The 26,202-nt window shown below is 41.8% G+C and overlaps 1 protein-coding gene across 6 annotated transcripts in view; it reads left to right on the forward strand.

Annotated features, from left to right (window-relative positions):
- The window catches only part of Abi3bp (ABI family member 3 binding protein), a 205,305-nt gene that overhangs the window by 176,943 nt on the left and 2,160 nt on the right, over positions 1 to 26,202 (forward strand). For all 6 annotated transcript variants that reach the window (XM_052740892.1, XM_052740896.1, XM_052740894.1 and 3 more), the window contains 10 exons: positions 3,419 to 3,493; positions 4,954 to 5,058; positions 7,831 to 7,959; positions 8,690 to 8,758; positions 10,856 to 11,065; positions 13,700 to 13,808; positions 22,945 to 23,024; positions 23,867 to 23,896; positions 24,385 to 24,546; positions 25,576 to 25,698. In XM_052740892.1, the coding sequence (XP_052596852.1) occupies positions 3,419 to 3,493; positions 4,954 to 5,058; positions 7,831 to 7,959; positions 8,690 to 8,758; positions 10,856 to 11,065; positions 13,700 to 13,808; positions 22,945 to 23,024; positions 23,867 to 23,896; positions 24,385 to 24,546; positions 25,576 to 25,698 (1,092 nt within the window). The remainder of the gene's footprint in view (positions 1 to 3,418; positions 3,494 to 4,953; positions 5,059 to 7,830; positions 7,960 to 8,689; positions 8,759 to 10,855; positions 11,066 to 13,699; positions 13,809 to 22,944; positions 23,025 to 23,866; positions 23,897 to 24,384; positions 24,547 to 25,575; positions 25,699 to 26,202) is intronic.

The raw sequence follows: 26,202 nt of genomic DNA on the forward strand, positions 1-26,202 counted from the left end.
GGCCCTTTCCAATGCTTCCAAACAGTCTTTTTTCAAGGGCTGGTGTGCTGTTGATTTGCTAATTTATATCTAGAAATCATAATGGTATGCTGCCTCTGTCTCCATCTGTATAGAAAGCAACTGGGAAATTTCTAGTTAGCTCTGATGTATTCTTCCTCCCTTTCCTCTCCCCTCTTCTCACCTCCCCACTTGCTGACCCATGTCCCTCCCTCCCCCTTTTCCTTGATCTCCAACTCACTTCTGCCTTCAGGCACTTACCTGTCCTCATGTGGGATTAGTGGATCTGCATTGGCCCTAAAGGAACTGCTGAAATCCTGCAACTAGTTTTGTGAGCGCCACAAGATGGTGGCATGGTTACAGGACAGATGCTTGCCTGCCAAGGTCAATACCTCTCATGTAGGAAGCACTTCAGACATCTCCGGAGATGACATATTAGGACTATAGTCACTTAGTGTCATTGTGAGGAGTACAAGGAGAAGGAGCCAATAGAAGACTTAGTGCTTGAGAAAGGCTTTGGGGTTGAGAGCATGTGATTCTGAGTCCCAGCATTTCCTTGTGACACCTTGAGCAGCTTGTTTAATCTGGCCTTGGGTTTCCTCATTTGTGTATCCCAGATGCTATATCCCATGCAGAAGCTTTGTAAAGCTCAAACCAAGTAATAAATATGCAGAGTGCTTAGACAGTATTAGAAATAAATACTTTATATTTGAAAGACAAAAATATCTGGAGAAGGGCTAATAAGATCTACTCAAAAGCTGGGCAGTAGTGACACATGGTTTTAATCCCAGTACTCGGGAGGCAGAGGCAGGCAGATCTCTGTGAGTTTGAGGCCAGCCTGGTCTACAGAATGAGTTGCAAGACAGGCTCCAAAGCTACACAGAGAAAACCTGTCTTGAAAAAATAAAAAAAAAACAGAAAAAAAAAGATTTACTCAAAGAACATCCAGCCTATTGGTATTCTAGTTACCAAACCAAGTCATTTTAGTGGCACAGTGGAAGTCTTTTTCTGTGCCTGAATGTCATTGACAGAATAGTCAGTCACATGATCCATCTCTCTGGCTCCAGGGTACTAAGAACACCCAGGGCACAGGAACAGCTTTTTTAGAAGAAATTTTCAAAGTCTTCCACATTCCTCCAGAAATCAGCAGGGTCGGGTTCTTTACAGCAACAACTCCACTCTATGGTACCAGCTTCTGTATTAATTACTTTTAGTTCCTGTGCTAAAACACCATGACCAAAAGCAAATTAAGAAATTATTTATTTGCACATACAGTTCTAGAGGGCTGGATGTCCAGAGAGGTGGGGGAGTCATGGAGACAGGAGCAGGAAGCTGAGAGATCACATCTCAACCACACACAGGAAACACAGAACACAGGGAGTCAGGCAAGGCTATCCACTCTCAAAACTCACCCTCGCAAGTGATGTCCTTCTTCCATCAAAGCTCTACTGCTTAAAGGTTCCATAACCTCCCCTAAGAGCACCACCAACAGGGGACCAAGTGTTCAAACACATGAGCCAATGGGGAGACATTCAAACTTCAACAAGCAAAATTTTTATATTTGATCAGTATATCTGCCTGCACACTTAAATGAGTTTAAGTAATATCCTTTTACTTTTTCTGGGACATAACTATAAAACCAGAGTTGTTGGCACTTAGTTACTATAGTTGGTCATGTTAATATACTAACTGGCTGTTAAATATGTTTTCTTATCTTTAATATGCAAACTACAGTCAGGCTATTAGCATATAGATTCTTCTTTAGGATGATCATTTCTGAAGTTATATTTCCTACTTAGATTCTAAAACTGTTTCTGTTCTTTCTTAATAAAAACTGTCAGAGCCAGGCATGGTGGCACAAACCTTTAAGCCCTGTACCCAGGAGCCAGAGGCAGGTAAACGTCTATGAGTTTGAGACCAGCATGGTCTATATAGTGAGTTCTAGGCCAGCCAAAGCTGCATAGTGAGACCCTGTTGAGAGAGAGAGAGAGAGAGAGAGAGAGAGAGAGAGAGAGAGGAGTCAGACTCATTAGGAAAGGTTATTTTGTAATATAGTTATAGAAAAGGGGAAAGAAAAACTGTAAGAGCCAGAGGACTAGGATGTCTGCTGTGAGACTGCATCTCCTAGAAATAACTGGGAAAGCTGCACCCATAAAGTCCCATCAGCATAGCTGCCTCAACAAGACCCGAACAAGGACCACACCAAGAGACATGCCAACATGGAAATCTCACAGGGCTCCAACCCTAGACAAAGAACTACAAGCACCTAAGGAATATTGAAAGAGAAAAATAGTCTTCCCTGGGGAAGAGCTGCTCCTTAATTGGTTATCTAATACCAAATCATCAGCCCTGCCTGAAATCATGTACATACATGTAACGTTAGACTGGACAGGTTGTATCTATATATTTAGGAATGTATCTATATATCTCTTTATATATGCACATATACATATATTTAGGAGTGTGTGTATATTGTGTGTGTGTGTGTGTGTGTGTGTGTGTGTGTGTGTATGTGTGTATAACAACAATTATAGAAGAAAAAGGCCAGAGGTCATAAATTTGAGAGAGATCAAGGTAGGCATAGAATACATAGGAGGAGTTGGAGGGGAGAAATGGAAAATGATATATTTTAATTTCAAACAATAAAACAAAATTGTGTAAAGAAAGCAAGCACTATTTTTTTAAAAAAATAATAGTATCACAAAGCTAAGGTGAGATATACTGATTACCAATGTCCTAGGGAAGCTTTCCAAAACCTATCCCAGGTGCTTAGATGAAAGGTCGGCTAACCACCATATTTGAGGGAGACAGAAGAGAAAAATATCACACAAAGCAATATTCAATTAGTTGTTTCCAAACAACAACTTGGGGTTCTAGGCCAATCCAGGACTATTTTATAAACCTCAAAAGTAAAGATCCAGTTTGTAGCCTCAACAATCTAATAGACAAGGCTGGCACAGGGGTATTTTTTAAGCCAATTCAATAAGTATAAACCCAACCACATTGGATTCTGAGGTTTTTTTTTATGAGCATTGGTGAGTTGGAGCAAAATTATCCTTTTAACCACAAAATGTACCCATGAAGACTGGCAGAAGGTGACACTTCACCCTTGGTAAAATCTGTCTGGTGAAGCAATACCTCCCAGGCAGCCAGGGCAGGATGAATGCCATGGAAAAGTCTGACAAAACCAAAAACTGCAGCCCAGCGCCAGCTCTAGAGAGAAAAACAAAACCAACGAATGTAAGATTTTTAGTATTTTTTTCTGGATAGTAGAAGACAATTAAAATGGACACAAGAGCACTGGTGTTTATGTAAGAAATGCACATTTCCCTGACAACTCCATCAGGTATCCATGACAGAGAATGTTTAGCAAATTTTTATTATACAGTTAGTTATTCCTGTTGCTTGTCTCTGCTCCTAGGAACCAAGCAAGCTCCTAAGCCACCAAGTACTGGGAGAAATGTGTCAGTGGACCCACATGCCACAAAAAAGCCAGGTAAGATGTGGCCCCTCCGGCACCTCAGCTCTGAAATTTGTACAGTAACAGCAGTGGTGGATGATGAACAACACCTGCGTGACCCCTGTGTGTGTGAGAACCAAATTAGCAGTAGATGGAAGCTGCTAGAGAAACATTCCAAAGATCATCTCTGGGGAAAGAAATGCAAGTTAAGTTCTTTTAAAACCCTTTGGGGATACTGATTTAATGGTTGCTTCCTATAATACCCTGAGGAGTCACCATGGACAAGTGGTACAAAGCCATCGGGTTTTAGATTTTTTTTCCCAAGTTTTGCTCTTATGTGATTTATTATGATATATTTGGCCTGAAATGATTTACATTCCTGTTTTAAGAGTATATTACATGTAAAAGACATATGAAACTCATAATCCAGTCAGTCTCTTTGCTTTTTAAAAAGATGCCACGAGAGCAGTTCTCATGTATTAGTGTTTATATTATCGTCCTCACCTGAGCAAGCACATGGGCAGGCTCTCCTCCCCATCTCCTACCTTTCTCTACCTCTTTCTTCTTTGTTTCTCCTCCTAGTAGCCTTGAAAACACTTAAAGCAATAAGGTATTTTTCTGGGTGGAGAATTCTTCTTGGTTATTTTTAAATCAACATAAATAATGCAAAGAAAGAAATACATTTCTCAACTCTTAACAGGTTAAAGTTTGAGCTAAGGTGAGTTGCTCCAGGCATGTTCAGCTTTTCCAACCACCCCGCAAAGTAGACTTGATTATGCACACTATAAAAAGCATGCCACTCTCCTTCGCCCATTGGGCAGACAAGGTTTAAAATGGTACAAGTTCTTGGGCTGGTAGCCCTGCAGCAGAAGTTGTGGGCGGGAGAGCAAAGTGAGTGGGGAAAATTGGCTCCTAGCCATGCCACCCCTTGCGCAGTACCCTACGACATTTGCTTCACACTGACCGTGCTCTCCCGTCACCAGATGCCCATTCCTGCCACAAGTACTACCTTGATATAATTATTTGAAAAGTTCCAATGTTGTTCACTTATAATCACATATTAGAGTTAGGGGTTAGTGTGAACCACCCACAAAAAGGGAAATTATATATATGCTCAACAATTCAAAGTCGAACTGGTAGACGGAATTGTAGGCTCACATCCAAAGGTGATTGGAAATGATAAAGTTTATCAATGCTTCTGGCGCGTCTCTAGGGGAAAGATGTTCAATTATATATGACCTTTCAAAACATCCATGCCTATATATTTTATCTACAATTACAGGAGATGATTTACATATGCTAATGTGATTCATTATCCATGAATGTGGGAACAGCATAAATTTAGAGGAATCACACTATATATTACCCGTAGGCACGATTCTGTAAACTATAAAAGTATCTTACCATTCAACAGCTACTCTGCTGTTTCTGAAAGCTTATTTATTTTCAAACTGATTTTTTTGTAGTAAATTCTGACTTTATGATATCTCTCTTAGGCACAATTCCAGGGACTCGTCGTCCACCCATGCCCCCTAGACCTATATCTCCCCAGAGAAAACCTTTACCACCGAATAATGTCACCGGAAAGCCAGGAAGTGCAGGTATGTCCATTGCTTACCTCTCCTCTCTCTCCATGGTTGCATTTTCCTGGCCAACCCAACCCCTCTTGGTATGCTGGCTTAGGCAAGAGGCGAGGCACTGGCATGTGTGACAGACACATGCTGTTAATTACAGCTTGGAGGATTGAAATACTGAGTGGGCGGAGTAAAAGAAAGCATTCCTCCATATCTGGGCCAGTCTGCTTTGGAGATAACTGCATCCTTGGAGCCTAGAGAGAGGCTGCCTTGGTTTTCAGCAGCGGGTGACTTCAGAGTAGAAGTAGGAGATGCTGCTGTACATTGCCAGCCCCTCAGGGAAAGTGGAAAATAATGCCCTGACTCTGCCTTCAGGCCGCTTCGAGTGTTACAGTGTTTGGGGAGGAATCTGAGCAGTCAAGCTGTGTCTTACTTCCGTGTCTGGGTCCATGCCATCATATGTGCCCGACCTGGATAGGCACATACTTTATCTCTCTTCCAGCTTCACAAAGAAGTCTTATATTGCCACTCTATTCTATGTGACCCTCGGTATGCATCTGTGGTACAACAAAAAACAAACGGCTTTGTGCTATTCATTTGTATTCTTACCTTCCTCTCATAGCTTGTGAGTTTTGTCGTAACAGCCCTTAGTCTATTCTCTCTGAAACCCCAGAGCCTCATTGAGTGCTTAGAATATGGAGGGAATCTGATAGTAATAACTAAATGAATACATGAATGAAATGAAGACCTAGTGAAAACTGATCAAGTTCAAAACAAAGCTTTCCTTCACTTCCATGTGTGGACTCTGCTCGCAAACTGTGAATTCCTTGTCATTTCTTCCTTTCCACATCTCAACTTCCTAGACATTAGGTAGGAGGAAACTGGATAAAAGTATTAAAAACAGCTGTAAAAGATGAATGAAAGTGTAGAGGGTTTCTGTGAAGGGAGCTGGTGCCATTCCTTTTTGCAAGATAAAAGGCAGGCATGATAATGGCTTTTATGATGTTTCATGATTCTGGGTCAGTGGGTCGAGACCCCTTTGGGGGTTGAATGAACCTTCACAGAAGTCACATATCAGATATCCTACATAGCAGATATTTATATTATGATTCAAAACAGTAGTAAAAATTACAGTTATGAAGTAGCAACGAAATAATGTTACGGTGGGGCGGGGGAGTCACCACCACATGAGGACCTGTACTGAAGAGTCACAGGGAAGGTTGAGAACCACTGCTCTAGGTCGTTTTTCTCCCTGATGTCTAGGGGAGGATTCAGCCCCTAACTTGTGCTTTGTGCCTTGCTGGGTCAAGGTTCAGTGAGTGCCTCATGAGGAGACCAGGTTTTTCTCATTAACTGTGACGTGAAGCAGCTGTGGCATAAGTGGCACCAGCCTCCAGGTCTGACTGATGAGTCACTGTGGTGCCAGAGTGTGCCATGAGAACCCCGGGGACCACCCCTGCGGGAGTTCCCCGGGTGAGGCTGTGTCGGCAGCCACACTTCATGGGTCTTGGGTTTGGGCTTAGGATATCCTGTTCTCTGTCAGAAAGTATAGCTTTGGCACAGCCTCTCTGCCCCGGAGCCCGAGGAGGAGCCACAGGCACATCCTATTTCTGGGATTAGCTCAGCTCACTGCTCTTTGTGCCCCACTGTCCACCTCTAACTGAGAGAAAACGGCTCCACTTCAAAGCCTACACAGGCTAGTGACTACAGTGGTACAGTTCTGGTGATCTGGGAATCCATTGGGTGTCTGGACCTACTCTGAGGGTCTCTCACAAGTGCTTGTGAATGGTCTTGGCTCCCAAGCGACATCTACCAATTGTTGCCTATCTCTAAATCTACTGAAGCCTCCCAGTCCCAATGTTGCCACCCCTTTCTGCTGACTCCGCCAGCTCTGGAAAGCACAACTTCTCTTGTTTTTGCTTGCCATTTTATTGTGGCCCACTCCCTCTAGGACCAAGGGCCTGAGTCTGTAGGGGAAAAGCAGAAAAGCTCCATCTACTTGACTCAGCCATGACTTCACACTTAACTAAAATCCTTAAGTCCCCAGTATCTCTTGACTAGTAGCATAAGAAGGACTTCTTTTTCTAGGAGGAATATAAGACCCACCCTATTCTCCTCTTACTGTACTAAACACTCCGTCTTGCTTGGACCTTGAATCCAGTTTTGGAGACTGATAAGTAACTTTAGCATAAAGGAACTGAACATAGCAACTCAGAAGAGCGTTGTGCAGAATCACAGATTGCTCCAGGGATCACTGTCCTCCTAGTCTGGTTTTCTTCCATATCTGCCATTCCATCTCCTTAACTTCCTTCACAGTGGACTAAATGGTTAGGGGGAAAGTGTCATCATTCATTGTCACTTCCCTATTGGAAATCTTCTCATGGTCCTTTTACCTTAAAATAGCCTCCCCAGCCGTGATATTCACATTCTTCCGTGTCTGCCCTTCCTTGCCCCTCCACATTTAGCTGGGACTGGGCCTTCTCTTCCCTCGACTGTCCTGTGTTCCCGATCTGATTCATAGACTGAAGCTCTTGCACACTTCCTCACTGACACCCCCTTCCCCATAGACAGCCTCTCCCTCCCTTTGTCCCCTCTGTGACTTGACGTAGTTCTTTCACAATCTCTGTGATGTTTCGGTACCCTTGGCTCAGTCATCGGTCCCTATCAGGAACCAGGTCTTGTTTTCTCTCCAAGCCTGCCTGATAGTGCCAAGCCACATGGTAAGTGCTTAGTAAACGTTTACTGAATAAATAAACGGGAAACTTGGCATGCTCCTACTGCTTTGGTTCTGCATTACAGGAATCATTTCCTCGAGTCGAGTGACTTCCCCACCCCTGAAGGCAACACTCAAACCTACTGGAACTGCTGCAGAGAGACCAGAGGCAGAAAAAAAGCACCCAACCACTCCTGCTTCCGAAGAAGAAATTGGTTAGTGTGTCGGTTCTCACTAGAGGCTGTGCTACAAAATGCTAAAATATTTCAAATTAGGGCAAACAAAAAGCACAGGGTCTTCAGTTTTCATTAATTTTAGGAATATTTGTCTTTTCAATTTTCAAGTAAGATTTATTGTCAAACTTTTGTTATGGTATATACTTCTTTCTTTGACAGACATAGAAATGCCAAGTTTTGTTTTGTTTTACAAAATGTAGACTATCCAATCACCAATTTAAAAAATTAGATTACTGCCGGGCGGTGGTGGCGCACGCCTTTAATCCCAGCACTCGGGAGGCAGAGCCAGGCGGATCTCTGTGAGTTCGAGGCCAGCCTGGACTACCAAGTGAGTTCCAGGAAAGGCGCAAAGCTACACAGAGAAACCCTGTCTCGAAAAACAAAAAAACAAAAACAAAAACAAAAATTAGATTACTAAATCACCCATTACTATGAACTATAGATATTTTAATTTAGGAATGAGTGTTAACTTATTGGTTAGAATTTTTAATTCACTATTGTTACACTCCAGGACACTTTGCTGCAGGACACAATTAAAGGTATTTTTATTTTGGATAAAAGTATATTATAAGACTGGTGAAGGAAATCAAATCACAAGCAATCTGTCTAGGAGGAATAGTGGTTATCTTTCATCTGTACTGCTTTTGTCAATGTAGTGTGAATTTTTCTTCATCCTTCACCAAACTTTTCTTTATGTTTTCATCCTCAGGTAATACGACTGATTTTAGTTCAAGCCCAACAAAAGAAACTGATCATCTTGGGAAGCCCAGATTCACAGGTATGTCTGGCTCTGCATTTTGACTTTAGGAAGGACTGCTCTGGTAGGTAGATTCGTCAGGTATTTACTGTGTAAATATTGTAGGAGCTTGCTACAACGTGAATTTTCATGTTCATGCAAGTCAGCTGGGCAGCAGATGCAGCACGCTTCTGATAGGCTAGCCTCAGGTCCACCCTGCAAGCATGCATTTTGCTGCCCAGGACAAAGAGTAGCAGTGCCCCAGGAGAAGCTATTCTCACTGTAATACAAAGTAAAGAGAGGAGATCCAAAAAGTTGCATTTTGAGATCCTTTTCATGTTATATCTGCACAAGACCAAACCAAACATCGGGAGAGCACAACTCTTCTCATGGATGCAGAGATTGTTTGAAGATACTGTTTTCCAAAGCAGTTGTATCTTTTTACATTTCTGACCAGGGCTCTGGTTTCTCCTCCTCCTCACCAGTGCTTGGTATAGGGAGTTTCAAAAGGCCTTTGCCATCGTTTTTTTTGTTTTGTTTGTTTGTTTTTTGAGACAGGGTTTCTCTGTGTAGCTTTGCACCTTCCCTGGAACTAACTCTGTAGACCAGGCTGGCCTCAAACTCACAAAGATCCACCTGCCTCTGCCTCCAGAGTGCTGGGATTAAAAGGCATGCACCACCACTGCCTGGCCGGTCTTTGCCATCTTAATAGGTGTAGAGTGGTACATTATTGTGGTTTTAATTGACGCTTCTGGCCCACCCTAACAAAATTCCACAGAAATTTCCATTGGCTTCTTTTTCTCACAATTGTGAAGACAAGGATTCTGAGATTGGCCTCTCCCCTTGCCTTACAGACGCTTCCTTTTCATATGAGTGGTCATGTGACCTGTGCACTGTGCCTGTGAGTCCCTTCTGTCTCCCCTGGCTGATTAGGATAAGGCTTCACAGCATTCAACCTCTCCAAGCTCTTACTTACAACTTTATCAGTTTCTTTCTATATTTAAGTCTGTTGAGGGTACAGGCTTAAATTATTTATGACTATAATAAATTACTGAGTGACTGATCCTTGCATTTATTATGCAAGGTGTTTTCTATTTCTGATGGATGTCTTCGCTCTGAAATCTAATTTGTTGATATTTACATATCCAGGCATGCTCTCTCTGGACTTCATCATTTGTCCACCTTTTACTTTTAACCATAATTTAATCTCTTTCTATTTACACTGTGTATTTTTTTAGACATCATAGCATCGAGTCTTACTTTTCTTACACACTCTTAACAATCTCTGTGTTTTGTATTAATCTGAGAGTTGGACACTTGAAGTCATTATCTTTTAAAATACTTTTGTGCTCATGCAACCCCTCCTCTACCTTGGGTACTTGAATTATGTCCATATGAGAACTCTTCAGTTTCCAGAAGCACGCAATGTCCATTGTCCATTATCTTCCCCATCCCCCACACCATTAGTTACGTGCTGTATCTGTAAGTCTTCTGTTTTGGCGTATCTTGTGTATTAGTTCTACCTCATGTAGTTTACATCTTATATAAAGTTTTCCTCTCTAGAGATTTGATTGGAGTCATTTTTACCTTTTTCATGGGCCATTTTTCTCTCTGCGTCTTCCTTGTATAATAATTCTAGCCTCTGTGCACATTCTGAGCTGGTCTCAAAGGACTGGTTTCTCTCACTATGAACAGTATTTTCCTGTGAATTTGACCTTGTTGAGTGTTGTATATTTCATTCCTAAAATATTCTTGAGTTTTGTTCTGAGGTACAGTTGACTATTCAGAACTGCTTGGTCCTGTGAGTCTCACTTTGTTCAGAATGTTGGTTAGGGTGGTGCTCATTCCTACTGCCTGAGACTCCCTGTCTATAAATTAGGAGGTAGGAACTGACTCTGAAGAGACCAAACAGCAACACTGGGTGTATCTATAAATACAGCATCTCTATCATATATCCCAAAGGTAGCGTTTAGAGTTGGAAGGCTAAGGTATCCTCAGCACTATTTTCAAATGTCTGCTCAGAATGTGACACCGAAGTCCTCGAATAGATGATCAAATTGACTAGTTTGCCTCCTCCATCTTCTTCACAAGTTTCCTGTGTGCTAACTGTCAAGAGTCCTCTCTCTTTCCCACTCTTAGGCCCCCATGTGCGATATATCCCGAAGCCTGACAACAGGCCCTGTTCCATCACCGACTCCGTCCGACGGTTCCCTACAGAGGAAGCCACAGAGGGGAATGCCACCAGCCCACCACAGAACCCACCCACCAACCTCACTGTGGTCACTGTGGAAGGCTGCCCCTCATTTGTCATCTTGGACTGGGAAAAGCCACTAAATGACACGGTCACTGGTAAGATCATGGCAGTAGGATGTGACACTGTGGTGGGAAGCTTTGAAAGCACAGGACTTCCAAACTGGGCAGCCTGGGTCAAACTGTGCTACAAAAATTGCATCTAAGGCAGAGCAAAGTTCTGTTGTCCAAAGTGTCATAGGTAGAAAAAAGATACTGGTTTAAAATTCTCCTAGTTAACCGAGAACTTTAAAGCTATATTCCTGCCATCTCTCTCAGAATTCTCTTCCACAGTTTGAAAATACAGTCTTATGATTTTATCAAGAAAATCACATAAAATGTATGAAGACTTGACACCTCTGATAACATTTAAAATAGCTTTCTTTTCACCAACCTAGTTTCTAAACTGGCTGTGAACTTCCAAACAGGCTAAAAATGATTTTAACTAACTTTGGAGAAATTGAAAATAAAGTAAAAATGAATAAGAACTCCCTCACTCCCAGGCCATTTGCTCCTTATCTGAGGAAACACCGACCTAATCCCGCTATAAATGGTCGTGGAAAATAAGAAACCTAGAATCAGTTTTTGAACTTGTTACAATTGGTTTGGCACACTTTGACTGTAATATAGAAAAGGAGGGTCAAACAAGAAAAGGGAAACAGACTGACTAGCGTCCGGGATTGCTGGGGGATGGTACCTAGTCGGCGGGAGTCCATGTGACTCCTGTTGGCAGGCCCCTCTTGCAGGGGTAGAAGCATAGACTTCAGCAGCTGTCTGAAGTAGACGGGAGCACTGTGGAGGGCAAGGGTGTGGGCAAGGAGACTCAGAATCTTCCAGAAAATATTTTCTACTGTGGGTAAAGGGGAACTAAGCAATTGTCTGTCCTTCTCCAAAACCACGTGACCTGAGCAACTTCCCATACAAACGTTCTCTTGGCTGAACAGTCATATGCCATCAGTTTCTTTTCTCCTGAAGGGGCAGCCTCTGTTCTGAGAGAGAGTCTGTCACCACCAGTGTTTCTAGGAACCTGCCGAGTCCTGCTGACTCCTTTAGAGATGAGCCAGTAGATGCTGCTCTCTTAATTCCTAAAAGTCAATCAACTTTCAGTATTGATTACCCACATCATGTATTCCAACATCTAAAACTCTTGATTATCCACTTTACTAATAAGAGTTCTAGTTTCCTGAAACCAAATGATAAACCAAATTTTGTTTGCTCTAAAGGTGTTGGGTTATCAAGTTGGAATTATTTAATCTGATATACCTAATTTCTAATACATCTCCATTTGGATAATATGGTGTTTTGAGATACGGTTTGTCTGTGTAGCCCTGGCTGTCCTGGAACTCACTACATAGATCAGGCTGGCCTCAAACTCAGATTTCTGCCTGCCTCTGCCTTCTGAGTGCTGGGATTTAAAGGCATGCACCACCACCGCCAACCACCTGGCAAAGTTATATAAATTTCAATTGTAACAAGTCATGAGGAGAGTATACTTTATGTACCTAACCCACTGTCTTCATAATTATTTTCTTACTAGATGCTAATGAGCTGCTTGGAGTCTTTCACAATTAAAATTTCATGGCCAAGGATTGCATTTAGCTCTTTAGCTACAATTCCACATTTAGCCATTGTTCTCTTAGTCTATCTTTGAACATCAGACCGTCTCTCCTAATGATCCCCATAGATTCCATTTCTTGTTTTGGTGTTACATGAAATACCACTTGATTTCAGATGGGACTATCTCCCGGCCAGCAGATAACCCTGACGGCAAGTGTTCTAATTCCTAAGTGAGAAGTAGGGAAACAAGTTAACACGTCTGTCAATTCTCTTCTTCTGAAGGCCTTTCCCTGTTGATGGGTGAGTCTGCAAGTTCAGAGACTCCTGCCTTGAAGGGAAATTTATGCAGACATTAAGGTTGCAGTTTTTATTTAATACAAAACTATCCAGGAAACATAAATAAGCAAGCATTAGGGTAAAAAATCCAATTCTACAGCTCCAAACAACAAAGAGGTTTTAATATTTGGTTAACTGCTAACACACAGTTTTAGGGTCAGATTTGTTGTAGCAGGACACCCGGCCCGCAAGAAGATAGCAAGAAACATGGTTTCCATTCAAGCCCTGTCCCTCATACAGTGCTTTCCCTAAACTGGCCTTTCTACCAACTAAGCTGTGTATCCAAAGCAATGGCCGAGCAGGCTTCACCAGGTCTTAGGTCTTCTTCCACTCTAATAAAGCAAGATTAGTTAATATCCATTCCCCAAATGCAGTGCTCTGCCATCTGGTGACTGAAGATTGCTCAAAGATGGGATCATGGTGTCTTGGGGCTGGAAAGTGGCTCAGCTGTTAAGAGCACTTCCTGTTTCTTTCAGAGCACATGGTGACTTTGATTTCCAGCAGCCATGTTGGGCAGCTCACAGTCACCCTATAACTTCAGCTCCAGGAATCCAACACCCTCTCCTGGACTTCACAGGGAACTGCACTCACACGTACATACTCTCCCCCCCCCCCCCCCCGCCCCAACACACATACATATACATATAATTAAAAATAAATCTATTTTTTAAAGATCATGTTTCTAGAACTCCAGTCAACCTGTCATCTCTATGAGAGTGTCTTTAGCATGCTATTAGCCTCAGGAACAATTAAGTCAACGGAGACATAACACAAGTGTCTACTGTGTACTTTCATTTTCAGAATATGAAGTCATATCCAGAGAAAATGGGTCATTCAGTGGGAAGAACAAGTCCATTCAAATTACAAATCAGACCTTTTCTACAGTAGAAAATTTGAAACCAGATACAAGGTAAGGCCCAGTGCTATTCCAGGTGAATTCTGAGCGTTTCAGAAACTACAGCCATAACAAAGGACAGAATGATACCTTCTCTGCTTTACAGAAGGATCTTGTTTGAATTCTGGGTTCCTTTAACTCGATTTTGAATATCTCGTATCCCATTTTCAAAATATTCTTGTTATTAGGGATAAAAAGAGTTAATAGGATGGCCTTATAAGTTAACAGTATAAATGACAACATAAAAAAATAGGCCATTAGCAAATACTGATTTTTGTTTTGTTTTCCTCTGAGTCAAGGTTTCTCAGTGCAATAGTCCTGGCTGTCCTGGAACTCGGTTTGTAGCCCCGGCTGGCCTCAGACTCACTGAGATCCACCTGCTTCTGCCTCCCAAGTGCTGGGATTAAAGGCGTGCGCCACCACTGCCCAGCTATGCAAATATTGACTTTAAAATATCAAAATTTAGAGAAGTCTGTGAGCTAGAGATAAATGGAGTGTGCGTGGTATCAACTGGACTGGAGGACTTGAGTCTGATGCTGGAATGGAGAAAGCAAGGAATGCAAACTACTTGATAGAACGCCAAGATTGTATTTAAACCAACTACCTATTAGCCCCACACTGGAGTAGTTACTGTTCAGTTACAGGGATGAGAAAGCATGACCAGGGCAACTTATAAACGGAAAGCACTAACCGAGGGCTTACTTACAGTTTCGGAGGCTAAGTCCATGATCACCATGGCGGGAAGCATGGCAACAGGCAGGCATGACACTGGAGGGGTAGCTGAGAGCTCACATCCTAGCAAGATGGAGGTAGAAAGAGCAAAAGACTGTCTTTGGCTTCTAGCATGAGCTTTCGAAACCTCAAAGCCCACCCCCAGAGACGCCTCTTCCCCCAGGCCACGCCTCTCCCCCAGGCCACGCCTCTCCCCCAGGCCACGCCTCTCCCTCAAGGCCACGCCTCTCCCCCAAGGCCACGCCTCTCCCCCAAGGCCACACCTCCTAATCCTTTCCAAGCCGGCCCACTAACTAGGGTCCAAACATGCAAATACATGAGCAAATGGGGGCCATTCTCATTCAAACCGCCACACAGGGGCAGCAACCCTTTGCTTTGGGGACCTTTTACACTGAAAAGGAGAATAGAATTTTGGGGATCAGTTGCATATTTTACTGTTTATACATTAACATGAGGTCATTCATATTTCAGTATAGTTTTATGATGTCTTTTCAGTGGAAAACATCTTATCAATTCATTTTATTACTGAAAGAAAAATAAGGCCCCCGGACATTTCTAATTAGCTGTAGAGAAGTTCCTAGAAGAGGTTTCATTTCTTTCCTAAGTTTCCTTTGGTATAACCGTCTCCATCTGGGTTGAGTAGTACTAGGGTATTGATAGCGACATAAGAATAAGCTCTTTAACTTTGGCAGTAAGGACATCTTCCTGATCATTTTAGAGGAAAAGAAACAACTAGTTGAGGTTAACTATGTATAAACGTCAGTCCTTTGCTGCAGAAAAAAAAAAATACATTTCTTATGTAAAGTGATTTTCTAAAGTGCCCTGTTTTGAGCTGCAACATGGAAAACATTTCAACTTTTAATTTTCACGAAAGGTTTAAGTTAGCCAAAATAAGCATATTTTTCAGTGAAAGCCCAATTGATCTTGATTCTGCTTCCTTAGAAAGATTGAAAGAGGGCTGGAGAGATGGCTCAGAGGTTAAGAGCACTGGCTGCTCTTCCAGAGGTCCTGAGTTCAATTCCCAGCAACCACATGGTGGCTCACAATCATCTGTAATGAGATCTGGTGCCCTCTTCTGGCCTGCAGGGATATAGGCAGGCAGAATACTGTATACATAATAAACAAATAAATCTTAAAAAAAAAAAAAAGATTGAAAGAAAGAAAACCCATTTTTTTCACCATAATAGATTTTAAGAAAAGAATTAAAAAAACCATAATTTCATTGGACCTTTTTAATAGGTAGATTTATGCTTGCAAAACTTAAGTTTTTCTCTTGAGTTGCCTTTTTATTCGATTTAATAGCATGAGCGGATACACTATATCCATGGAAAGGCATCTGCTTTGTAAATGTACACGGTGTTCCTTTTCTGAATCAAGCTGTCCCCACAGCTTCTCACAGTGCACCTATTAGCTTGTGCCATAAATGTAGAACACTCTTTCCAGGCACATTTGAAGCCAAATTTGTTTGCCGAAGCGTCTCATTTCCATTTAACTAATGTTTATTAAGTGCTGCTGGGGCTAAAAATGGCAAAGGATGTGGTGTCTGCCTTTGAGCTCAAGTCTAGCAGGAAGGTTAATTAGTAAGTGTTCTACACAGCGTGGCAAGAGTTCTGGAAGTGGCCTGTGGGAGTGCTGGAGGAGGTTGGGGAACAGCACTTGCCAGAGTCTGGGAAAGGGAAAAGTTGAGAGTTGGGGCTTGAAGGATAAATGGAAAAGCACTACAAGGTGATGGTGGTGGAGAAGTGAGTGTCCAAGAGAATAGAGCACAGAACATGACAGTCAGTGCACAGAAGCCAACTGGATCATAATTTAGAGTTCCCTCCAGGGTTCCATGTTTGAATATCTGAAAGAAAGTTGCTTTGGAATGATTTACTATAGTTGCGTTATATGACAAGGAGACATGTGTGAATACTGTATGTCAGTGATTTTTCTATTATTTGATCTGATTTTTAAAATCTGAAAAGTGGGATTATCCAGCATCGAATCTCCACACATCCCATGGGTGGTTGTCAAGGTTAGTGTTGATCAGTGAACCAGAGAGAAAGAAATATAGAAGCAGAGGTTAAAGATTCACAGACTGGCTTGGGCTAGACATTCTATTCTAGAAGCTAAGGAACATTGGATCACACACTCCTTTCACAGCCAGCTGTCCCCCACTGGGTCTTAATGACTTTGCCAGGCGTCAATCTTACGATGCAGGAAGCTCAATTTCTTGCTTTTTCTATGGGGCCACCCAGCAGCTGTTTGCTGATGAGAGGGCTTAACTCCATACCTGGTGTCAAATGTTCCTGTCTCTGAGCTGGTGCCTCCTAGCCACAGCCTGCTGCTGCAAGGGACTGTGGTCTCAAATGTGCACAGGGGTAGGGAGCCATCACTTCAAGTAAGGGAGGCAAAAGAAGTCTAGAGATTGAAGACAAGTGCTATCTCTTCTCTTGGACAGAACCTATCTCCCTTACTACCTCTAAAACAAAAAGAATTGTGGGAATGTTGGTATCAGTTGAATCAGTGTCATAGTTTAATTTTCTATTGCTGTGAAGAGATATTATGACCAAGGCAATTTATAGAACAGCTTTATTGGAGGCACGCTTACAGTTTCAGAGGGCTAGGGGCATGGGAGCAGGCAAGCAGGCATGGTGATGGAACAGAAGCTAAGAGCTGGCATCTTTATCCACAAGTAGGAGGTAAAGAGAGCTGACCAGGAGTCTTTTGAATCCTCAAAGCCCAATGCCAGTGACACACCGCCTCTAACAAGGCTACACTCCCTAATCCTTCCCAACCAGTTCCATCAACTAAGGACAGAGGATTTTTCTTAGTTAAGATTTACTGTTGCTATGAAGAGACACCATGAGCATGGTAACTCTTTAAAAGTAAACATTTCATTGTGGTAGCTTGCTTACCATTCAGAGGTTCTGTCCATCATGGCAGAAAGCATGGCGACATTCAGGCAGGCATGTTGTTGAAGAAATAGCCAAGTGTCCTATTTCTTGCAGCAATAGGAAGTTGACGGACTGTCACATTGAGTGAAGCTTGAGAAAAAGACCTCAAAGCCTACCCCCTCAGTGACACACTTCCAGCAGAAGGTATGGCCCAGACTAAAGGTGTGCCCTCCAGACTAAAGGTGTGTGTCATCCAGCCTCCTCGAATAAGACCACACTTCCTCCAACAAGGCCACATCTCCTAATAGTGCCACTCCCTATAAGCTTATGGGGGTCAAATACATTCAAACTACCACAGGACTCAAATATATGAGCCTATAGGGGCCATTCTCATTCAACCACCACTATCAATACTCCAGCCCACTCCTCAATACTACCTATTTATTTCTTCCCCACCAAATCTCCTTTCCTATAATTGGCCAGGAACAAACAACACAGTCCTTTCTCTTCTAGCAGCGTGTAGCTCTTGAACTCTGAAAGTAAAAGTGTAGAAAGAGCCTCTCTTATCAGAGAATGAGCCACCAACTATACTTAATTCTACAAATAGGGGAGCTGGTACCTCAAACCTTCAATCTGGCACCAGTGCTGATAGGGCCAGACAGTGTGGCTTAGCCGATCCTTGGGATCTTCTGGCACATAGTCCTGGGATAGGCAAAACCATGCAGAGTCAGAATAAATCAAGATGCAGATCAGTCCATAGTGAATGGTCTCAGTCAGCAGCTTGACTTTGAGTCTGCCTTGAGATGAACTGGAAAGTGCTTTGTTTGGTAACATTGATGGTATGGGCTCTTCTTGATGAACTGGTTGGCAATGCAGATGGACACACATGATCACTCTGGCTGAAAAGACTCTTTAATAGCTCAGGTCTGTTCCAGAAAGCTTACTCTACTGAAAAACCAAAGAATCTGTTGTCTATGCCAGAATTACATGTGGTCCAACAATTTCCTATGGAAAATGGACTCTGGTAATTAAGATAAATCAAATTCACTTCATCTGTTCAAGTACTTTTATTGACAACGGTGGTCTCAGGAGGATTCTGGGGAACAGTTCTTCCTCTAAGACTAAAACCTACCAAAGTTTGAGACTCTTGTTTACACTGAGTTGATAAAACATTGGCACTGATGGTTAGCTGCTACACAGACAGTGACTTCTTATAAACTGAATCTGGCTCCAAGAAACAGATGTGTGGAATAGCCATTATGCCTGGATCACGGGGTTTATGTGAAATTCAGGTCTCTGCAAATTCTTTATTTACTTTTCAACACCATCTATGGATTTGTTATAAAGTAAAATAAGGTGCCAAAGCATCGGGCATTTTACTTAAGTTTTATTGTAGGTGTGGGCAACAGGCAAGTAATTCCTTCCTTTAAGTTAAAGAAAGAAATGGAGGCGGTTGCTTGGCTAGTAACTCTTCACCAGGCAAAAGGACAGTTCTCCAAGCATGGATCTCTACTTGTCTGTAAAGACAACAGTCCTGTGCTCATCACTGTATGCCTTGTTATTATAGTTTCTTTGAATTCCTTGTATCTAGAAAGGTGGGGGGAAGTCACACAGCACCAGAGTTAGAAGTGAAGCCCAACTCCGGAATGTCTAGTTTCTGACCCCTGACCCCCAGAATGGAAGACACAAGAAACTTCTCTTGGGGCATAATGGGCAGCCAGGTTGTGACCTCCGTGATTTCTGCATCTGTTTTCCCTTCTGTCACTTGTTCCTTCTTCCCCCATCCCCCCGCCCCTTTACTTTCTCTTTTCTTCCCTTCCTTTTGAGACAAGCTGGTATGTTGCCCAGGCTGGCCTCAAATTTGTGATTCTCCCTCAGCTACCTAAGAGGCTGAGATTACAGGTATGTGCCACCATGCAGGTTCTGTCCCTAATTGAGGCGTCCTACCCCACTCTGCCACCAGCTCTTTACCTGTATTCCCACCATTGAACAATGAATGACATTACATGTTGTTAAGTGTCATGAAATGCTGTAGCCCTCTACTGTCCTTGAGATGAGGTCACACAAACTGTGTCCTTATTGCTTTTTATTCTTTCTTATTCCACGTTTCCTGATTCTTCTCCTCCGACAGCAGACCTCACTTTCTAAACGGGTCTCTGGCACTTCAAGATTGCAACAGGGGTCAAATGAGCTAATAGTCACACAGTCCAAACCAACAGACAGCCACTGAGTCTTTTTTGTATAAAAACAAGTTTTATAAGAGGCAGTTTACTTGAGGCTTGAGACTCTTGTTAACCTAACTTTTGTAACCAGTAGGGAGTTATGTAACTAACAGTACATTAAACAGTGCAAGCTGTTACTCGGCTCTAAGTTTATGCCAAAGCTGAAGGCTTTAAAGGAGGAGTGAGGGAGTAATGGAGGTATCCATCCAACCGGGGCCTGCAGCTTTACTCTGTAGAGGGTAGCTCCTAGAGGTCGACATTCTGCTTTTGGCGGATTAGCTCAGTAATTAAGGAACATACTTTCTGGAAACATTTTTTCACTTTGTTCCAGTAATTGATAAATTTTTAATTTGCATGCCAATTTTTACAGCTATTCTCAAAACTATTGGTCTCAAATTTCACCCATTATCCTTTCCTGTTAGGATAATTCATAGTTTTTTCTTAAACCCTTCTACGTTATCAAAATCTTGCCACTGCCCATCACTTTGTGGTTTCCTAAGAATCAAATACTGGAAAAACAGTATTTATAAATCTTTACATATCTTCCTCTCTGTTTCTTCTGTTCAGTTGCATGTAGATTTTTAGATAAAATGATGATAAAATGATGACCTTCTGAAAGTTCTTTGACTTTCCCTTAACTTCCAGTCCCGCTGTGCAGTTAAAACACCGTTCTGATTCTGGTTCTGGTGCCTCAAATAGGCCCATTATTTCACTCAGTTTGGGGTCTTTTTGTCACTCTACCTCGGTACTCTGAAAATCTGCCATTTGTATGCTCTCATTCTTTTCTCATCTTCCTGGGCACAAAGCAAGTCTTTTTAATGTTGAAAACTTACATCTTTAAGTTCAGGGCAATTTCTCACAGTCTCTAGGACTGAAGTCTGTAGTTCCTGCCAGTTGAGTGTTCAAGAACAATCTAATTTTCTTATTTTGTAACTTTGACTTTTAGTTCTAATTATCTGTAGACTGTCCACTTTATCTTCAAACTTCTATTTAGTCTCTGTTTATTCAAATAACCGATAAAATTTTGAGGCAGCACCCTCTATTTATGTACAATCATTATTCTTTGAGACTTTACTCTTAGAGGCGTATGGTGTCACTCATGTGACAAAAGGTGCTTTCTGGGAAAGAGTTCACCACCACAAATATTTTTTGTTTATATTTTTACATTTTTTGTTAATCAGCCAAAACATGTCCTCATGTTGTTGAACATAGTTTAAAATTATTTCTTTCAAACTTGTATCATAAAACATTGGAAAAAATCTTCAGAAAAAGTAAGTTATGAAAACCTGTGGCCATGCTAGAAGTAGAGATCAAGTGTAAGTAGCTAAAATAAAGTGACAAGAAAGGAGTCCAGTGGTCAGATCTGGTCAAGGCCTGGGTTGGCCTAGAACAGATGTGACATGCTCTCCCATTCGAATCAAACTGCAGATGCCTGTGAATTTGTGTGCCCACTCCCATATTCAGCTTGCCAGTTTCGTGAGGTTTTATGTTATCATTGGGGCTGTTTGAAGTCACTAGGTTTAGGAAGACTATAACCTTGGAAATACCTCATGTATGTGACTTAAGTAAATGGCATAGGTGTTTTCAGATCAGCCTTGTTTATATGGCTGTGATCATGTGTGTGCCAAGTGCAGTCCCATGTGTGCATGCCGTGACTACGCACTGTGGAGGGCAGAGGGAGCTCTGCGTCTTAAGCCTGGCTTTATCAAGAGGTCTCTTTTGTTGTTTGGGGCTATGTGGCTATGCAAGCTGGCCTGTCAGTTTCTGGAGATACTTGCCTTCACCTCCATCATGCTACAGGAGCACTGAATTTGGGATTACAGATCGTATGGGCTGCCCTCCATGCCCCAGCCCTGCTTGGTATGGGTCCCAGGGATTGGCACGCTGGTTCTCACACTTGCATGGCACTCTCTTTAACCAGAGTCATCTCCCCAGCCCGGCATTTTCTTATGGTAAATGGCACAACACCTTACATCAGTTCTTTAGCTTTCAAAATGCTTTTACTTGTATGTAAGAATTAAAGGGGAAATTTAACTCTATTTCACAACTATTTCAAGTTTGGAAAAGTAAAAGTTATTACTACAGTTCTACACTTCACTGTCCTGAGGTAAGACTTTGGGAGAGAGTACTTCATGGGGTTTGTGTGCTGGATTATTTTACAGACGCAGAATGATTATGTATAGTAAAGACTTTAAAAAGTGGTTCCTATCACGTGACCACTAGACTCTGTCCTGTTAAGACTCCAGGATTGATCTATAAATAAGGAAACTCACTCCAAGGACCCCCCTCCTCCACTTTGTTTTTAGTACCAAACCATCATCCTGTTTCTCACTTGCTTATAAAATACTTACCTTGTGTGGTTTACATTTTTACTTTGTAGCAAACTTCTCAAAGATGACATTTATCTTCCAAAAACCTTGCAAAGATCATGAAACACTATATGCTGACTCAGGCTGTTTAAGCATTCGTGTAAAGGCAGCTGAGTCCTCTGCTGAAGGAAGTCAATTTCAGACAAATGCTACACTGCTTTCCTGCTCTGGGTTTCTCAAGAGGATTTGCAGTTTATATAGCTTGTGAAAAAGATCTGCCAATTATGCAAAATTTTATGACTCACTCTTAAGGATGGAGACCAAGCAATCCCTACCCCCCACCTTTTTTTAAGAACCTGACTTACTGAGGGGAGGGAGAACGTCTCAGTGTTGTGTTCATACTCTTCAGATTGCTAGCGCGTCCCTTTTCTGGACACCCTGATTTCCTGTGATCTCTATCAGACCTAAGTTCCAGGAGACGCAACAAGCGCTGCAAAGAACCATTCTCATGTGTATCCATTCTTGCAGCTAGTATCTCTCAAAACCAGTGGCCACAGAACTCATCCCAGTAACTCACTCAGCCCTCATTTTCAGTCGCAGAGGTGGGACAAATAACCTGCATTTAAAGCAACTTTCCCCACTGCCACCCTTTCCTGTGACTCAGATGTCACAGTGAGGGACACTGGGGTGACAGGGAAGAACAAGGAAGAACGCCCCATGTGACATGAAGCAAAGGGAGGTTCCTTGTTGCTGGAATTAGAGTAGGTCACCACGTGTCTATACATCGATGGTAAACCTGCCTGGTTATTTCTACTAATTTGTTATTTTTAAGACAGCTAACTTTTCATTAATGTTTTTCTCAGATGAAATATTAGACAAGATGTTGAGAAAGTAAAACCTGAAATTGTCATGATTTTAAAAAGAAATAGGAGTTAGTATAGCAAGAAACTGTTGTTCCTTGAACCAAACCCTCAAAAAGATGTTACTATTATTTTTAATTCTCCTCACGCAGCTATGAATTCCAGGTGAAACCCAAAAATCCACTTGGTGAAGGCCCCGCCAGCAACACGGTGGCATTCAGTACTGAATCAGGTAATCATGTCAGCAGTAATCTACAGGGATGTGGAGGGACGTGGAGGGACATAATCACAAGTAATCATAGGAGCTTATTTGAAACCCAGTGCCTTGATTCCAAAAAGTCCATGAGAAGAAGCTAATAGATGAAGGTACTTAGAGTTATCACTGCTTTTCTTCATTTAGGTTTATGTGAGGAAAGAAATTAAAATGAAAAACTGTAATCTACACCCCAAAATGTAGTACACCAATGCTTCCTTGCATGCTCAGAACAATGTACATCAGAGAAGGGGAGTCGTAAGTTCTGTGAAACTATCTGCACATTCCAAGCTTCAATGCCTTAATAAAAATCTGTATGTAGCCGGGCGGTGGTGGCGGCGCACGCCTTTAATCCCAGCACTTGGAAGGCAGAGGCAGGCAGATCTCTGTGAGTTCGAGGCCAGCCTGAACTAGAGTGAGTTCCAGGAAAGGCGCAAAGCTACACAGAGAAACCCTGTCTCAGTAAACAAACAAACAACAACAACAAAATCTGTATGTACAGACAAATTTGAAACTATATCATAACTTGGTAACTTTACAATTAATGGTTTTTGTAGAAAACTAAATGAGAAAGCTTTTGAAAAAAAGCTAGAGTAACAACCTATGGTCAAATCTACTCAAATCATGTGTAAAAGATACAGCTGAGTACCTTTGGAAATGGTTGTTGATCATCCTAAAACAAAACTTTCAGATTCAGTCTTTAGCAAGATTGTACATCATACAAACAAGAGCTAAGTGTACACACCCATCTTCTTTACCATAACACTACAATATTAGAACTTTACCTAAAAGGCTCTTTCATGTGTGTTATTTCTCCTCAGCTGACCCAAGAGTGAGCGAGCCAATTTCTGGTAAGTACCAGTCTCAATGGGGACTACATCATTTCTAAATTAGGTTAAGTACTGCAAAACTTGAGCTGAGCATCTTTCTATCTAGAAAGATAGAAGAGGCGTCAATCTTAAACACATCAACATTTGGAACCCATTGGGGAGGTGTTGAAATTTGCTTTCACTCATATACTAGTTCACTCAAAATTTAATTTGCTCACATTAAATTTTATACTATTTTTGCAAAAAAGAGCCCTAAATGTGTCTATACACCTAGCACTGCAGACTAGTCTGACACCTAAGATATGCTCTGAGATTTACTTCAATAGTGACAGAAACTTACATTGGGGTTTTCAAACCCTTTCAAATATTTTCAGCCTCCAATATTCACAGTATTAAAGAAATGAGTTATCAGAAAGCTGGCAATGAATTCTGCAGGCTGCTTTTGTTGTAACGCTTTTAGTCCTTCAGAGTTAAATACTGAACCCAAATCATGTGTTTTCCTTATGCAGCAGGAAGAGACGCCATCTGGACTGAAAGACCCTTTAATTCAGACTCCTATTCAGAATGTAAAGGCAAACAATATGTTAAAAGGACATGGTATAAAAAATTTGTTGGAGTACAGCTATGCAACTCTCTCAGATACAAGATTTACTTAAGTGACTCCCTCACAGGTATGTTCCAATACCCTAGCCTTTCCTGTAGAGTTTCAGACTCAGCACTTTATACAAGTTTCCTTCAGAAAAAGATGTTACAGAGATAGTTAAAACAATCTTAGAAACGAAGACTTATAGATCTGCAACTTGGAGGCAGATAACAAAAATGTAACATAAAATAGTGACACCACGATCAACTTAAATGCACAGGCAGGCACTTGCACAGCAAACCTCGGTACTGTCACAACCACCCAAGAATGAAAATTCCTACTAACTAATCATGAAAGGAATATGACATACTGAAAATGTCAGAAGGGCTCCAACCCTTTGCACGACATTCATTTAAAATATTTTCTTCTATATCTATATGGTGGAGACTTTGGTCGCTCACACGCTCATCAGGTACTATTCTGGGTTTGGTGGGTGACAAAGCACCAAATGCCATATTCCTGCTCTCCTAGAGTGTGCCTCTCCTCCTTTCCTATAGGAAGGAGAGGCACAATACATAAAAATGTAAATTAAGAGTGTCACACAGGGTTGGACAGAGTGGCTCAGCAGAAACAGAAGCTCCTTTAGGCGAACAGTTTTAGGGAAGGTCTGTCTGCAAAGGTATCCTGTCTGCTTAGAATAAATTTTCAGACGAAATCAACTACAGAAAAGTCTAGGAACAAAGGACCTCTGGAAAGGTACAGGAAATAGAAAGTGCAAAGGCCTGAGGCAAGACATACTGGTCAGTCCTACTAGTTTGGGCTGATTTTAGTAAAGGAGAAGCTGTATTCCGAGTATGATGGGAGACTGCTGGAGAGAATCATGGAGGGAGTAATAACATGACTTGCATTTCTAAAAATCACTGTGATCTCAAGGGGAAAAGGAGAACCTTAGGAGGTAAGAGTACAAGCAAGGACATCAGCTAGGAAACCTTTTCTAGTTCAAGAGATGCTAGTGTCTTACTCTGGGAAGTAAGAGAAAAGCAAAGCAAAACTATCCTTTGAAGTAATTATGGAATTCCATACACTAAAGAACACTGTTTCATTTCTGGTTCTTCAGGCAAATTTTACAACATAGGAGATCAGAGGGGCCATGGAGAAGATCACTGCCAATTTGTGGATTCATTTTTGGATGGTCGCACAGGACAGCAACTCGCCTCTGACCAGTTACCCACCAAAGAAGGTATGCTTTCTGACTGCCCTCTACCGAAGCAGAGGGCTTTGCGGGTTAGCACAGACAGCGGTCGGCTCACAGGAAAGGCCTCAGACCTGCACTCTATCTCTAGGGAAAGAAGAAACTTAACTCTCAAGTCAAGCTCAGCTCTAGAAAAATTAGATATGTAAATGTATTCTGAGAAAACACAAAATCTTTTCCAAGTTTACATCACTCTTGCTGTCCCAATCACAGTTGTCTCTCACAGCTTTAGTCATATGGAACATACCTGTTCATCATTTTTTGCTCTCTTAAAAATTGGTAAGAAAATTTAATTTCTCCGATACAACAAAAACATAGTATTTCCCTTAAAAATACCTATATAAAGCAAAATAAATCTGAAAAATAAATATAGTCAGCAATTTGCTAAATACATATTAACAGCAGGTTTTGAAATGAGGACTGAAAATTTAATCTTTGCCTGAGCAGAGCAGAAAGGTGTAAATTGCCCAGATCACTCCAGAAACACCTAAT

This window comes from Peromyscus californicus, unplaced genomic scaffold (genome assembly GCF_007827085.1).
Source record: "Peromyscus californicus insignis strain IS unplaced genomic scaffold, ASM782708v3 Scaffold_16__1_contigs__length_79575227, whole genome shotgun sequence".
NCBI classification, from domain to species: Eukaryota; Metazoa; Chordata; class Mammalia; order Rodentia; family Cricetidae; genus Peromyscus; species Peromyscus californicus.